The following is a 15,546-nucleotide window of genomic DNA, read 5'->3' as shown; positions in this document are numbered from 1 at the left end:
TATTTCTAATTAATGTGCTTTCACTGAGCTTATTATTCACCTCATAATCTTACAAGCAGAGAGCATATCTGGCACTTGAGCAGCTGCCACTCTACTACATGGGACATCTAACAATCTAATGGGATGATACAAAGAAAGCAAACACACTAGCCACTATGCTACACTTTGCAATGAAAGTAAGGAGGGCAACCTACAACCTAATCACCAAAATTCTCTTGAATGGAGAAGCTCTGATTCTGGACCACCTTATCATGGAGGAAGCTCCAATGCTCAACCATCTCACTGCACCCATGTCATCTGCGAACAAGAAAACTCTCCTACAGATACAGATTGTTTAGTTTACAGCAGATGCAGATGCTGAATGGCGCAGCCAATGTACACAATTTGCCATTCCATCTTCATAGTAGTCCTGATCTCAATAACCACTTTCTTGTTCTTGCCGGCTTGTCACCTTTGGGCTGTCCTCACTTTCTTGCCCCAATCTTTACATGTGAGGACTTCATTGGCATTGTCGCTGCAGCGCTGATGCTGTAACTATGGGAGTGATGGGAATGCCATCGCGGGCACCAACAATCAAAGCTCTAATTGATCTCAATCACCACTTTCTTGTTCTTGCTGCCTTTGGGCCGCCCTCACTTCCTTGCTTCAACCTTTAGATGTGAGGAATTCACTGGCTTTGCCACCGTCGGCGCTGGCACCGCTGATGCTGTAACTATGGGAGTGACGGGAATGACATCGCGGGCACCAACAATCAAAGCCCTAATTGATCTCAATCACCACTTTCTTGTTCTTGCTGCCTTTGGGCCGCCCTCGCTTCCTTGCTTCAACCTTTTGATGTGAGGAATTCACTGGCTTTGCCACCGTCGGCGCCAGCGCAGTTACTGCAGGGGTGACCGGCATTGGCGCTGTTACTGTGGGGGTGACTGGCACTGGCGCTGTCATGGTGGGGGTGACGGGAATGCGACTGCTGGCACCAACTGCCGTGTTGCCTTCCACAATGCCACCTTGTCCCAGCAATGGCAAATATGGCCCCATTGGATAATATCCTAGAGCAGAAGGGGCTTGCTGCCCCGGGGAACTGACTGGTCTGGCGAATGCAGGGCCACCAGGGAACCCCATGGGGAAGAACCCCCATGAGCAGTAGTACATGTCGGTGCCTGGCACGATGGGTGGCGGCGTGGCGATTGCCGTGGCGGCGAATGGCCGGCGACAGCTGGGGCAGAGCAGCGTTTGTGACTCGTAGGAACGGTCGTACTGGTGTAGGTGGCAGCAGGAGGGGCAAGCCGTCCAGAACTGTGGTGCCTGCGGTGCCTCCCCCTCCTGGTTCTGTTCAACCGCCGGCGGCGTTTTGGCAGCGCGGGGCGGCCGGCCGCGCTTTGACGGTGGCGTGGCCAACACGGTCTGCCGTGGCTGGGGAGCAGGTGGTGGCGAGGCTGGTTGAGGCGGCGGCGGCTGATGCAGCTTATCTGGAAAGGGAACGGTGGGTACACGAGCTGCAGATGCTACTGCGGCGGCGGCGGCGGCTTTGGCGGTTGCAGCAGCAGCGGCCGCGTCGAGGTCGGAGTCGAGGGAGGCTTTGCGAAGAGGATCCGACAGGAAGGCCCAGGCGTCGGCGACGAGGCGGGCGGCGTCGGCGAAGGCGAGCGAACAGGGGCGGTCGGGGTGGGAGCGGTTGAGCAGGAGGGAGAGGCGGCGATAGTGGGAGTGGACGACGTCGGGATCGCGGGAGCCTGGAACGGCGGAGTCGAGGCCAAGGACGGCGTAGGGGTCGGGGGGCCCGGACGGGAGGCGCCGGCGCTGGGCGGCGAGGAGGGCGTCGGCGGCGGCGAAGAGGTCGTCGGCGCCCGGGGCGCGAGGGTCGGCGGAGAGGGCCTCAGCGACGAACTGCTTGCAGCCCTCGAGGTCGCGCGCCATCAGGAGCTTCTCGGCGATGCTCATGGACCGCTCCGCCTCCCGCCGCTGGGCGGGGGAAGGATCCATGGGCTCGCCGGCGGGGGCACAGCACACTGGAGGGCGGGGATTTGACTGGGGAAGGGGAATGGATCGAGGGGACTTGTGGGGTTGTGGTCATTGGGTGCGTACAGTAATTTTGGTTGCAGCACGGGTGCTTGTACTCTTGCGTCGGTCTTTCGCGTCTGAGCTAGGGTGAATTGCTACGTGTACCCACACAGGATACCTGGTCACAGTCGCAAATATCCCAAAGCATCCACAAACAAATAAATGCACAAGCAAGCGCGCAAACCATCCGAAGAATGTTCTATGAGCCCAGGCTTATAAAAGAGAAAAAATCTATTAAGTCTAATTTATTTATAATTAGCATATATTTACTGTAGCATTATATGAGCTAATTATAAATTAATTAGGTTTAATAGATTTATCTCGCGAATAAGCCTAGGTTTTGAAATTTATTTTATCATTAGTCTATATTTAATACTTCTAATTAGCATCTAAACATCCGATGTGATAGGAATTTAAAAAAGCCCATGGAAACCAAACACCCCCCTTAGATCATGCTAACGAGTAAAAATCATGGTGGGCAGATAAATTTATCTTTTCATAAATATATTTAGGGTCAAGTTATATCTAGACAAAGATAAAAATGCGGTATATTTTCTCGTTTGTTGATATGGGTGATAGGTGTATATTAAAAACCACTGATAAATAAAGGAACCAGGTAACACCTTGTGCCTTTAAGCGGTTCAATACCATAAGCACACTCGTACATACCGAAACTACTAGCAAAAATAGTAAAATTGATAGACTCTTAATGTCTACTTTTAGTAGGTAACTTTTGATTCAATACGATGAACAAGTAGCAACTAGCAAGAACCATATGTCAACTAGGACTACTAGTAAATATAGCAAAATTGACAGCATCTTACATGCTTTTAGAACTTTGACCAGTTTGAATGACACGACGATTTACCTTAGGAAAGAAGATTGAGAGAGTAAGTTTTCAGTGGCAAACAAATAGTTTGTCTTAGGAAAGGTGAATAAGACAGAAAGTTTGAGTGACAACAATCATTTGCTTGGGAAAAAGGAAATTGAGAGGGAAAAAAGCGTGTGGAGGACAGGAGGAGAGACCATTTTTCTCCTGCGATCTGACTTCTGAGACCCATAAATCAGTCTACAGACATATTAATACTTAGAGTTAAATGGCCACTATACCTGCTCATGCATATCAAGATATTTCCTTTTGTCTCACGAAAATGGCAGCATTAAATTTGTTACAAGAAGTACTCTAGTATATTTCTTATTTTTTGTAACTTGTTACTTTTTGAAAGAAAATGATCATCAACTGTTCGTCTGTGATATTATATTGGTAAAAGAAAGAACACTTACAATCAGATTCAGTAAATCAAAGTAGAACTAAATCTCTTCCAAAATAAAATGGGAGTAGAAAGATCTAAAGCCAAATCATGTCATGTTGATCTCTGTCGGAGGAATTCTCCAGTCGGGTGGCGGAAAGCACCCGCCTAATCCTAGTTAAGGATGGGTTTGGAGGAGACTTAGGAGCGCTCGATCGGTGGACAGATGAACACAGGAGGGACACGAAGATTTAGAGTGGTTCGGGCCGCCGGAGCGTAACACCCTACGTCCACTTGGGAGTTGTATTGGCTGCGTGAGCCTGAATGGAAAGCAGCATAAGCTTGTGTGCCTGAGCCTTGGATGTCGGAACCCCCATCTAACGAGTGCACTCTCCCTTTTATAGTCCAAGGGGAGTGCTTACACTGAGCGGGACCCCGACAGGTGGGTCCGGCCAACAGGAGCTGTTCTATGGGAGATGTGAAGATCTTCATCTCCAGCTCCTCTCCGTAGTCTTCTCGATCGAGAAGTTGATGTGCGTATCTTTAGCCAGGATATGGCCGTGTACAACCTTGTCTTGTACAGTGTCCGGCGTCAGCGCTGCATAACAGTGAAGCCGTGCTGTCACTGTTAGGATGGGACCTCCCGTCAGGCGGTGAAGCAGCGCTGACCCGTTGCGCGTGCAGCGCACGCCTTGGCTTTGCCTATTACAGACTATCATCACGTGCGCAGCGCCGTGACGGGACTGTATACAGTCCACGCACTATGTACGGTGATACGACGCGCCGCCTTCAGATCAGGCAGGCTTATCGTGGTGTCAGTCTACCTGCCCCATGTGTCAGTGGCAGGCCGCTCTTTTTGACTTGGGCGCGCCCGGCTCAGCTACCGCATTAAATGCTGGTAGGTGGGTTGGAGACCCGCGAAGGGCCTTCAGCCGCAGGCACGTGGCAGGGCCAGCCCCGCTCCCTCTATAGGACGGCACATGGCGGCACCGGTCTCCTTCCCCGGGGGAAAGGGGGTCCGGGCCCTTCGAGGCCGGTTGTAGCAGTCTGGCCCGTGATGGTCCGGCCATCACACGTAGCGGCCCCGGACCCCCTGGGGAGTCCGGGTCCGCGGGGGCAACCCGTGAGCCCTCCTGCCCTCCAGAGCGCGCAGAGGCCCCGGACCTCCTAGAGCTCCGGGAGGGTCCGGAGACAGTGGTCCCAGTTGTCAGGCCCGGGTAATGTGCCTCGTCACCCAGAAGGCGAGGGGGAGATTATGGATTATGAGACGCCAAGGGCCTGAACACCCTAGCAGGAGGTACCCCTGTCTGTATGTACCGAATGAGGCCCCCGAGCCCACCTTGGGTGAGGGATGAACCCGCAGGTGGGGCCAAGTCCCAGCTTCGCGCCGGGTGGACAGCTCGTTCTCGCCGGGTAAGGGCATGGATGTCCTTTCGCCCATAGCGGGATCCCCGAGGGGCCCGTCCCCCACGCGCGCCGTGCGCGTCAGACGGTTCAGATTCTTGTCTTATTCGAGCCCGTCGTGTGGCTCGGGCGGTTCGGATTCCGCCTTTTCCCCTTCCCTCTAGTGGTCACGCCTTTGACTGGCGGGCCCGGGCCCACCAGTCATAGGGTGTGAGAGGAGGGGGCCTGGTGTAGACAACCGTTCGGCTTCTCCTCGGTCGCCGCGGGCGCGAGAAGGCAGCGGCCTTTTGCATAAAAGGTATGCGCCGAAGGGAGCGGCTACCTTTTCGCTCTTGCCAACAACAGACGCCGTAGCGCCCCTTCGTCTCCGCATCCCTTCTCGTGATTGGTTTCCTTGCACTCAGCTCCCTTCTCTTCTATGTTCCTTTGCAATCCACTCCCAACATTCACCATGGCTTCGCTTCCTTTCCCGCACCGCTTCCAGAGCCAGGATCAGTTGGACGCAGTGCGGCGCCTTCTGGGATGGACCGCGCCGGCGTACGCCGGGAAGGTCCGGGCCGGCAAGATTCCTCTCCGCGACCTTGCCGCGGGGGAGTTTGTCCTTTTCAATTCGTACATTATATGCGGGTTGGTTCCTCCGATCTCCTCCTTCTTCCTCCTGCTCCTGGAGGAGTTCGGCCTCCAACTTCATCATCTCACCCCCCACTCCGTCCTCCTCGTGGCGGTCTTCGTCCACTTTATGGAGATGTTCGTGGGGGTGCGCCCCTGCACCACCATCTTCAAACATTTCTACTCCCTGGTTGGGACCGGGAAGAAGCGCGGCGAGATCGGCGCTTATTACTTCCAGCTCCGGCACGGGATGGCGGGCTCCTACATCGCCGCCTTCTCCAGCTCCAAGTGGGAGGACTGGCGCGAAGGCTGGGTCATCGCGGCAGTCGAGCCCCACGACCGCCTGGAGCTGCCAACAGAGGGTCCCCAGAGCGACCGGAGCACATGGAAGGCCAGGCCATCGATACCAGCGGAACTCGACCCGGTGCTGTACCGAATCAAGAAGCTGGCAAGGAGCGGCCTGACTTCCATGATGGTGCTGGGCGACTTCCTGAAGCGGCGGATCGCCCCCCTGCAGCAGCGGTCCCGGATGGCCTACGTGTACACGGGGCTAAACGACTGCTGCAGGATCGCACACGTGCCCGGCGGCGACTTCACCAAGGCGGAGCTGGAGGCGGCGATCCGGGCGATGACCGGCGAGGTGTTCGTTCTCGAGTCCCTGGTCCTCCCGAGTGGGGTGAAGGCCCTGTGCGAGGACCAGGCACTGCGGTCATCGGTCCTGGCGTCGATGCCGACTCTGGACGAGGGCGGCCTGGCGGTCCGGCAACTGGGGGGCGACCCCAACCGCGGGCTCCAGATCCCTGGCGCCTCTCCGGACCGCCAGCAACGCCCGAGCGAAGGTCCCGGGGAGCCGGGACCCAGAGGTCCGGCTCCCAGCGGAAAAGGGAAGGAGAAGGTGCCGGCGCCAGCGCACCGGGAGAAGGACAATGTGGGTGCTGGCCCGGCCCAAAGGAGCAACGAGGCTCAGGGGGCAGCACCCACACAGAGCAGCCAAGCCGAAGGGAGCAAATCCCGGAGGCTCCAGCGAGGCGACGGCTCCTTGGTCGGGGAGCCGGCGCCCAAGCGCCAGAGGACGGCGGGGGTGGAGGAGCAGAGCGGAGCTGCACCACCTCCACCACAACACCGACCTCCCCCGAGACAACAGACTCCACCGCCACCACCACCAGAACGGCGGCCCGCGACACCACCACCACCGTCTGAGATCAGGCCACAGTCCCCATCGCCGCCGCCAGGAGGCTCGAAGGCCGGGGACGCCCCCCAAAGGTCCGGGGGGTCCTCGGCAGGGAGGAAGGTCCCCCCAGCCGCCCGGGGCAGATGGGAGTGGTGCGACTTCCCGTAAGTAGTTTTGTCAAGGTTTTTTATTTCCTTTCTTGGCTTCTGGTTCTTAACCATACAGGTGATACGGCAGGCCGCAATCTTCAGACGTACCAACTGGGGGATCCGGCCCCCAGCCAGCGTCGGGACTCTTGGCGCCGTCCCCAGCAGGACCCCCGCCCGAAGCAGCTCCAGAAGCTACCGGACCCATGGGCCCGGAGCCGGATGCCTCCACCCTGCCATGACCCGAAGCTGCCCCCCAGGAGGAGGCCACCAAAGCCGCTGCTGCTATGGAGGCAGCAGCCGCCGCTTCAAACGACGAGGCCAGGCCCTCACCAGCCGAGCCAGCGGCTGAGGGGGCCGCTGCCACGGCGGAGGCTGCAGCGCCGGAGGCAGCAGAGGTGGCAGCACCGGAGGCAGCGGAAGAGGCGGAGGGGGCGGCACCAGGGGTCGCCGAAGTTGCCAGCAGCAACGCCCCACCGGCAGAGGAGGTGGAACCGGAGGTGGTACTGGGAAGGCGCCTCCTCCCAAGCACGGCGGAGATCCCTCTTCCCCGGCTCATAGCCAAATGCCACCAAGCTCAGCAGGAGCTGGAGGCTGGCATGCGCCGGGAGTGGGAGAAGCTGGAGGCCCGCTACGCCGAGGAGCGCGCCAAGCTCGTGCAGGGGCGCTAGCTTCTGCAGGAGGAGCTGGAGCAAGCTCGCGTCCGGGAGGCGGCGGCGCTCCAACGGGAGAAGGAGGCCAGGCGGCGGGAAGCAGAGGCCCTCGAGGGGCTGATTGCTGTGGAGGAGATGAAGCAGGCGGTGGCAGACAGGGACCGGGTCGCCCGAGAGCTGGCGGCTCAGGCCAGGAAGGCGTCGGCAGCGGTCGAGGCGGAAAAGTCCGCCCTCACAGATTTGGCGGCGGCGGCAGCAAAGAAAGAAGAATGGCTGGCCGCCCGCGAAGCAGAGGAGGTGGCCCGGCTTCAGGAGCTCCAGAAGCGGGAAGAGGCCGTGGAGGAGGAGCTGGCAGCCAGGAACCGGAGGCTCCAGAAACGCGAGGCAGCGCTCCAGGAGAGGGAGGCCAAGGTGGAGGGGCTCCTGGCAGAGCAGCGCGCCGGCTCCGACCGGTTAACAAGATGGGTCGGTACGGTGAACCCTCTGCTAGAGGCACTCGGAGCCAACCCCATCTGGGTACCGGAGGCTCCCTCGCCATTTGGCGCCGCACTCCAACTGCTGGACTCCACCGCCAGGCGGCTACAGGACGCGGAGGCCGGGATGCAGGACCTCCTGGAGACAGAGGGGCGAATAGTTGCTCGGGGGATGGCTGAGTACATCCTCACCAGCTTCCGGAGCCATGACCCCTCCATCCAGCTGACTCCTGTCTTGGTCGGACCCCTTCGGGTGACCGCAGCCGCCGCGCGAGAAGGGGTCCAGGAGGCAGTGGACATGGTCGCGGCCCGCCTCCGGCGTCGTCCCGAACCTGCAGAGAGTGGGAGTGCCTCCGGACCACCAGAGGAGTAGTGCTAGTATCTTTTTGTTATTTCTTTTGTAACATAACTTTTGTTATTGTAAGATAGCTTTAAACTGTTGTGCACATTATTAGTAATGCGTTTAAGTATTTGATGTGTCTACTTTTCGCGAAAAACTTAGCTTTTTTCCTGATTGTCGATCTGCAAAGTGCTGTTGGGCACACCGAGGTCCCGTGGCCCCCTGGGAGGTAGTCGCGATAGGTCGGGACTAGCTGCCATAAGACCAAGGTCCTGCACATGACTTAGGATCGACGTTTAGTAGACGTCCCCACGGGTTCTCAGTCTGGCCAGCGAAGGTCCTCTAAGTTGCGTAGCAAGCCAGAGCACTAGGACCTGCGTTCGGGGATCAAAAAGGGGTCCCGGCCCCCGGGTCCACGGTTCAAGGTACGACGGTACCCACCCTAGGGGGGCAGAGTGTGTAGGCTTTGGGTACGGAACTAGGCTAAGCGGCTAGACAACCCTGGACCCCAGCAAAGGGCGAGCACGTCCCCCTGAAGCCAGTTCCCAGGAATCCGGTCCCTTCTCTCCTGCGAAACAGAGGTCCGAGGCAGAGACGTAGCATAGCAACTCAAGGGAGGCTTTAGGCACAACACAGACGTGAAGAACACGTGGGGGGTTAGCATAACAAGAAGCGAAAAAGTATAGAATCGCATAGACTTCAAGGATACATTTGAGAACAAATTTTCCCTTAATGAATTGGTACAGAAGAGTTGTGCGATGTATGCCAGGGGCCGGGTTTACGAGGGCGGACCTCTACCGCCCTGGTCCGCACGGCAATGCTACCAATTACAAAGGAAAAATTTCCTCTCAACCAGGTCCTAGGGATAGAATTTACGGAGGTGCTCAATGTTCCATGGATTCGGTAGTTGCATTCCATCCTCCGCAGCCAGGCGAACAGATCCGGGTCGGCATACCTTTGTCACCTTGAAGGGCCCCTCCCAGCTGGGGGAGAGCTTGTGCATGCCCTCCCGGTTCAGGATTCGCCTTAGGACTAGGTCCCCGACCCGGAGCTCCCTACTTCGCACGAACCGTTGGTGGTAGCGTCGGAGCGCTTGGTTGTACCGTGCATTTTGGACTGCTGCTTGCCATCTGCGCTCGTCGACGAGGTCCATGTCTTGGCGACGCTGTTGTTCCTGCAAATCCTCATCAAAAGCCTGGACTCGGAGAGAGCCCATGGTGATCTCCGGGGGAAGGCACGCTTCAGCCCCGTAAACTAGGAAGAAATGGGTTTTCCCTATTCCGCGGCTGGGTGTGGTCCGGTTCCCCCATAACACACTCGGAAGCTCTTCAATCCACCTTACGCCATGCTTCTCAAGATCACAGTAGGTCCGGATCTTGAGTCCTCTGAGGATCTCAGCGTTGGCCCGCTCAACTTGGCCATTGCTCCTGGGGTGCGCCACTGAGGCGAAACAGAGCTGTATACCCATATCCTCACAGTACTCCTGGAAGTATTGGCTCGTGAACTGAGTCCCATTGTCAGTAATGACCCGGTTCGGGACCCCGAACCGGCATACAATTGACCTGAGGAAAGCAGTTGCCGACACCTTGGTGATGTTGACCACAGGGGTTGCCTCCGGCCATTTGGTGAACTTGTCAATGGCGACATAGAGGTACCGGTATCCGCCGACGGCCCTAGAGAAAGGTCCCAAGATATCCAACCCCCATACCGCAAAGGGCCAAGAGGGAGGAATCATCTGCAGCGCCTGAGCTGGAGTGTGTATCTGCTTTGCGTGGAACTGGCACGCTTTACAGGTCTTTACCAACTCAGCTGCATCCTGGAGTGCTGTCGGCCAGTAAAAGCCATGCCGGAAAGCTTTACCAACCATCGTGCGGGATGAAGAATGACTTCCGCACTCGCCTCCATGGATCTCCACAAGCAAGTCGCGGCCCTCTTCCTGGGTGATGCACCGCATGAGGACGCCGTTGGCGCCACGGCGGTAGAGATCCCCTTCTACCACTGTGTATCGCTTAGCCATCCGGACAATGCGCTCAACAGATGCTTGATCTTCAGGAAGGTAATTATCTTTCAGGTACTTCCGGACCTTAGAGATCCATGCATCGGGACCTTCCTGAGAAACTGGGCGTGGCTCCCTGAGGTCCTCGGGTCCCTCAAGGGAGCACACGACCCTTGGCGGGCACCACGGATGGAGCGCCGCCAGGACCGCTAGCTTCGAGGTGCTAGTCCGACCCCCATCGCCCAGGTTGGCAGGCTGGGCGGAAGGCTTCAGCAGACGTCTCTGGAAGACGGCCTCAGGCACGGGTGCCTGGGTCGACGCGCTCGCCGAGAGTGCATCAGCTGCTGTGTTGCCTTCGCGTGGAACATGTTGCAGTTCCAGCACATCGAAGTCCTTCTCCAGCCTCTTTACATGAATGAGATAGGCTGCGAGCTGGGGGTTGTTGCAGCAACACTCCCCCCGGACTTGCCTGACGATGAGCTGGGAGTCCCCTTTGACTAGGAGCTCCCGGACCCACAGGGACAGAGCCGCTGTGAGCCCAAAGATTAAGGCCTCATACTCCGCCATGTTGTTGGTGGCCTCAAAATCAAGGTGCACCATGTACTTTAACTGCTCGCCACGTGGGTCGATGAGGACCACGCCAGCCCCGGCCCTCTTGCCGCAGGCGGACCCGTCAAAGAAGAGGGTCCAGTGAGGTCCGGTAAAGACCGGAGCCTTGACCTCCGGACGTGGGGGGTCCGTCCCTTGGTCCGGACCCCCGGAGGCGCTTGGTGCAGGCGTCCATTCCGCGATGAAGTCAGCAAGGATCTGGCTCTTGATGGCGTGACGCGGTTGGAAGTCGAGCTGGAACCCAGCGAGCTCTGCTGCCCACTTGGCGATGTTGCCTGTGGCGTTGGAGTTGTGGAGGATGGCCCTCAATGGGTAGGCGGTCACCACCACAATCCTATGGGCCTGAAAGTAGTGGCGGAGCTTTCTGGACGCTACAAGTATAGCATAAAGGAGCTTATACGTCTCAGGATACCTGGCCTTTGCCTCATGAAGGACCTCACTGACGTAGTAGACCGGCTTCTGGATGGTCCTGGCTCTGCCAGGTGGACTAGATCCTTCGGCTCCAGCTGGGTACCCGTCGGCCCCGAGACTGCTTAGCGCTTCTCCGGGTCGGGACCCGGCCGGATCCTCCGAAGTAGGGCCGGTTACTGGAGTGGTGGAGGCCGGACCTCCCTTTCTAGCAGGGGGGTCTGCGGGCGCCTCCTGTGGGAGAGGCTCGGACCTCTCGGTGACCAGCACCATGCTGATCACTTCAGTCATTGCTGCAAGATAAAGAAACAGTGTCTCACCTGGGTCCGGTGCAACCAGGACCGGCAAGGAGGTAAGATACTGCTTCATCTCTTGGAAGGCACGTTCTGCCTCTTCGGTCCATGCGAATGGGCCGGACCCCCTCATCAACTTGAAGAAGGGAAGTTCCCTCTCCGCCAGCCTCGAAATGAAGCGGCTGAGAGCTGCCAGGGACCCCGTCAGCCTCTGTACATACTTGAGGCGTGCAGGGGGTCTCATTGCCTCAATCGCCCGGACCTTCTCCGGGTTGGCTTCGATTCCCCGATGGGAGACCAGGAAACCAAGGAGCTTCCCCGCCGATACGCCGAAGACGCACTTCTCGGGGTTAAGCTTAGTGGAGGTCGCTCGTAACTTGTTAAAAACACGAGCTAAATTTTCCAATAGGGAACACGACTCTCTAGTCTTGACAACGATGTCATTGACATAAACCTCTACTATATCTCTAACCAAATCACCTAGAGTGATATTCATTGCACGAGCAAAGGTGGGTAGAGCATTGAGCAATCCATAAGGCATCACTATATAACAATAAAGACCATCTACTGTTACAAAAGCTGTATGCTTCCTATCATTCCTAGCCATTTTGATTTGATGAAAAACCAGAATAGGCATCTATGAAGGACAGCAAATCACACCCGAAGGTGGAGTCTACAATATGATCTATACGCGGGAGTGGATAAGGGTCTTTTGGACATGCCTTATTAAGATTGGTGTAGTCGATGCACATCCGATGTTTCCCGTTGGCCTTTGAGACCACAACTGGGTTGGCCAACCATACAGGATGGTAGACCTCCTCGATGAAGCCAGCCTGCAGCAGCTTGCGGACCTCTTCACGGATGAAGTTTTGCCGCTCAATGGACTGCTTGCGTGGCTTCTGCCAGACTGGCCTGGCGTCCGGGCGGATCTTCAGATGATGCTCAATCACCTCCTTGGGGATCCCGGGCATTTGTGACGGTTCCCAGATGAACACATCAACATTTGCCCGGAGGAAGGCGATGAGCGCGCTTTCCTATTTCTCTCCCAGGTTGCCACCGATGCGGGTGGTCTGGGAGGTCTCCGCTCCGACGTGGACGGTCTTCACGGGAACATCGCCTGTGTCGGACGGACAGACCCTCGGTGCCTTGGCCAGAGCCTTGGCACGTGAGGTCGAGGGGTCGGACCCCTGGGCGCCGGCTGCAGGGGCAAGTCCTGTTGCCAGTGCGTGGAGCTTTTCAACCGCCACAACAGCAGCGGCACGGTCACTCTGGACAGTGAGGACGCCTGCCGGAGAAGGCATCTTCAGGGCCAGGTACCCGTAGTGGGCGACGGCCATGAACCGGTACAGGGCCGGTCTGCCGATGATGGCGTTGAAGGGGAGGTTAACTTCCGCAACCTCGAACTGCACGTTCTCGGTACGGAAATTATCCTCCGTCCCGAATGTAACCGGTAGGGTGATGGTCCCCACCGGGTACACGGGATCCGGGCCCACTCCTGAGAATGGGCGTGATGGAGCCAGCTTGGACTTCGGGATCTGCAGGTGCTTGAACGCTGCATAGCTGATGACGCTGAGGCCGGCGCCTCCGTCAATCAGCACATGGTGAAGGCGGACATTGGCGATAGTGGGTGCCGTGATGAGCGGCAGCACTCCAGCGCCCGCCATATTCTCTGGGCAGTCAGATGGCCCAAAGGAGATGGTGGTGCCCTTCCACCGCTGATGGGGCGCCGCTCTCGGCACCCCTGGCTTCACCGAGAGGACCTCCCGGCGAAGGGCCTTGACGTCCCGCCGGGAGACGAGCTCCGAACTGCCGCCGTACATAACGTACAGCTTCTTGCGGCGCTCGTCCCCGCCGGACTCGGAATCAGACTGCTGGAAAAGTCCCTTGAGGTCTTTATTGGGGGTTTGATACCCCAGCTCCCTCTCAGTCGCAGCCGCGTCGGCATCAGAGGCTTTCTCCTTGCCGGACCGCCGCGGAGGTGAGGAGCCTTCCTTGGAGGCTTGGTCACGCCTCTTACTGAGGCGCTCCGCGAGCTTTTGGATCTCGCGGCACTCAGTGGCACTGTGGCGAGCCCCAGGATGGACAGGACACGACCCGGGGTCGGTGCGCTGCTGTCGTGGGCGCTTGCCACGGGAGTTCTGGCCCCCGGTCGTCGCAGCTGCAACGGCCGGACCCCCAATCCGTGACTTGTCGAAGCCACGGTTCTTCCTGTTCTTCTTCTTGCCGCTGCTAGGGGCAGTGACACTGGGCCCACTCGTTTGAGCAGGTCCTGCATGGGTTGCAGAGTGCCATGCACGACCTTCTGCAGCCCGAGCGCACTTGTCCGCCAGAGCGAACAGGGTGGTGACGGCTTCCACTTGGTGGGTCGCCAGCTTCTCTAGCATCTTCTCGTCTCGGACCCCCTGTCGGAAGGCCGTGATGATAGATGCATCGGAGATACGTGGGATAGTTCCACGTACCTTGGTGAAGCGGGAGATGAAGGCCCGGAGGGTTTCCCCGGGTTGTTGCCTCCACGCCATGCTGCTGGTACGCACTGGCGAAGTTCGCCGTGAACTGTGCGCAGAGCTCACCCCAGGACTGGATGGACCCCGGGGTAAGATTCATGAGCCAGGTCCGGGCTGGCCCGGTCAAGGCTACATGAAAGTAACTTGCCATGACGGCTTCGTTACCTCCAGCCGCCGTGATGGCGGTGATATAGACCTGCAGGAACTCTGACGGGTTGGTGGACCCGTCATATTTTTCTGGCAGGTGAGGCCTAAACTTGGACGGCCAGGCGACCGCGCGGAGGTGGTCTGCGAGTGCCGCGCAGCCCACGCCCGACACCGGAGCCTGGGGGGTCCCTGCGGCCCGACTGCAGCCGCATCGAGCTCGGGCGCAAGGTCCCGACCCTCAATGTTGAGCCGTCGGTTTTATGCTCGCTCGATGGAGATCCTGGCATCCTCTCCCGCATGCCTGCGGTTGAGCTCCGCCCGGAGGTCCTCGGTCCGTGCACTCCTCACGGATGGTGAGTGCACAGAACCGGATGCGTCGCCCTGGCGACGGCGCTGCCTGGATACAGACCCCCCCGCTGGGCCTGGGGAAGCCTGCGCCAGGTTGAGGAGGCGATCGACGTCGTCACGCTATTGTCTGTGCGCGTCTCGCGACGCCGCCTCACCAGGGGAGTTACGGAGCAACTCCCTGGCTGCCATGAGGGACCCACTCGGTGAAGGCACCGATTGGGCCACAGAGGCCCGCTCTGCTGCCCGCTGTGGAGCAGCGCGCGGGGCCGCCCGAGAGGGGGGACGGCACGAAGCGTGTGGCGTCGTGGACGCCACTTCTTGTCCAACCATGAGGTCGTGATGACCGTTCTCCTGTGCCATCGCAAGAGCCGAGGAGGTCGACCGAGTGCTATCCAAACCTAAAGTCCCTACCTGGCGCGCCAAATGTCGGAGGAATTCTCTAGCCGGGTAGCGGAAAGCACCCGCCTAATCCTTGTTAAGGATGGGTTTGGAGGAGACTTAGGAGCGCTCAATCGGTGGACAGATGAACACAGGAGGGACACGAAGATTTAGAGTGGTTCGGGCCGCCGGAGCGTAACACCCTACGTCCACTTGGGAGTTGTATTGGCTGCGTGAGCCTGAATGGAAAGCAGCATAAGCTTGTGTGCCTGAGCCTTGGATGTCGGAACCCCCATCTAACGAGTGTACTCTCCCTTTTATAGTCCAAGGGGAGTGCTTACACTGAGCGGGACCCCGACAGGTGGGCCCGGCCAACAGGAGCTGTTCTATGGGAGATGTGAAGATCTTCATCTCCAGCTCCTCTCCGTAGTCTTCTCGATCGAGAAGTTGATGTGCGTATCTTTAGCCAGGATATGGCCGTGTACAACCTTATCTTGTACACTGTCCGGCGTCAGCGCTGCATAACAGTGAAGCCGTGCTGTCACTGTTAGGATGGGACCTCCCGTCAGGCGGTGAAGCAGCGCTGACCCGTTGCGCGTGCACTGTTACAGCGCACGCCTTGGCTTTGCCTATTACAGATGAAAGGATCGATGGACCAAGAGGGGGGTGAATTGGGCCTTTTTCAATTTCTAAAACAAGGTAAAGCAATCTTAACCTATGCAAAGCTAGAAAGGCACCAATTCACCAATCGGGTAACTA

The 15,546-nt window shown here is 58.1% G+C and overlaps 1 protein-coding gene across 1 annotated transcript; it reads right to left on the bottom strand.

The window, feature by feature from the left end:
- Positions 1–2,088, bottom strand: LOC112896819 (SH3 domain-containing protein C23A1.17-like). Its single transcript, XM_025964950.1, has 2 exons — positions 746–2,088; positions 1–567 (listed from the first exon to the last, which is right to left on the bottom strand). The coding sequence occupies exon 1, from the start codon at positions 1,978–1,980 to the stop codon at positions 760–762; it is 1,221 nt and encodes a 406-aa protein (XP_025820735.1). The 5' UTR covers positions 1,981–2,088; the 3' UTR covers positions 1–567; positions 746–759.
- Between the last annotated feature and the right edge of the window lie 13,458 nt (positions 2,089–15,546).

This window comes from Panicum hallii, chromosome 6 (assembly GCF_002211085.1).
Source record: "Panicum hallii strain FIL2 chromosome 6, PHallii_v3.1, whole genome shotgun sequence".
In the NCBI taxonomy this organism is placed as follows: domain Eukaryota; kingdom Viridiplantae; phylum Streptophyta; class Magnoliopsida; order Poales; family Poaceae; genus Panicum; species Panicum hallii.
The sequence above is the reverse complement of the archived record's forward strand: the minus strand, read 5'-3'. Positions and strand labels throughout refer to the sequence as shown.

Bases quoted from the DNA above. Each gene is read 5' to 3' on its own strand.
- LOC112896819 (XM_025964950.1), bottom strand. From the start codon at position 1,980: ATGGATCCTTCCCCCGCCCAGCGGCGGGAGGCGGAGCGGTCCATGAGC.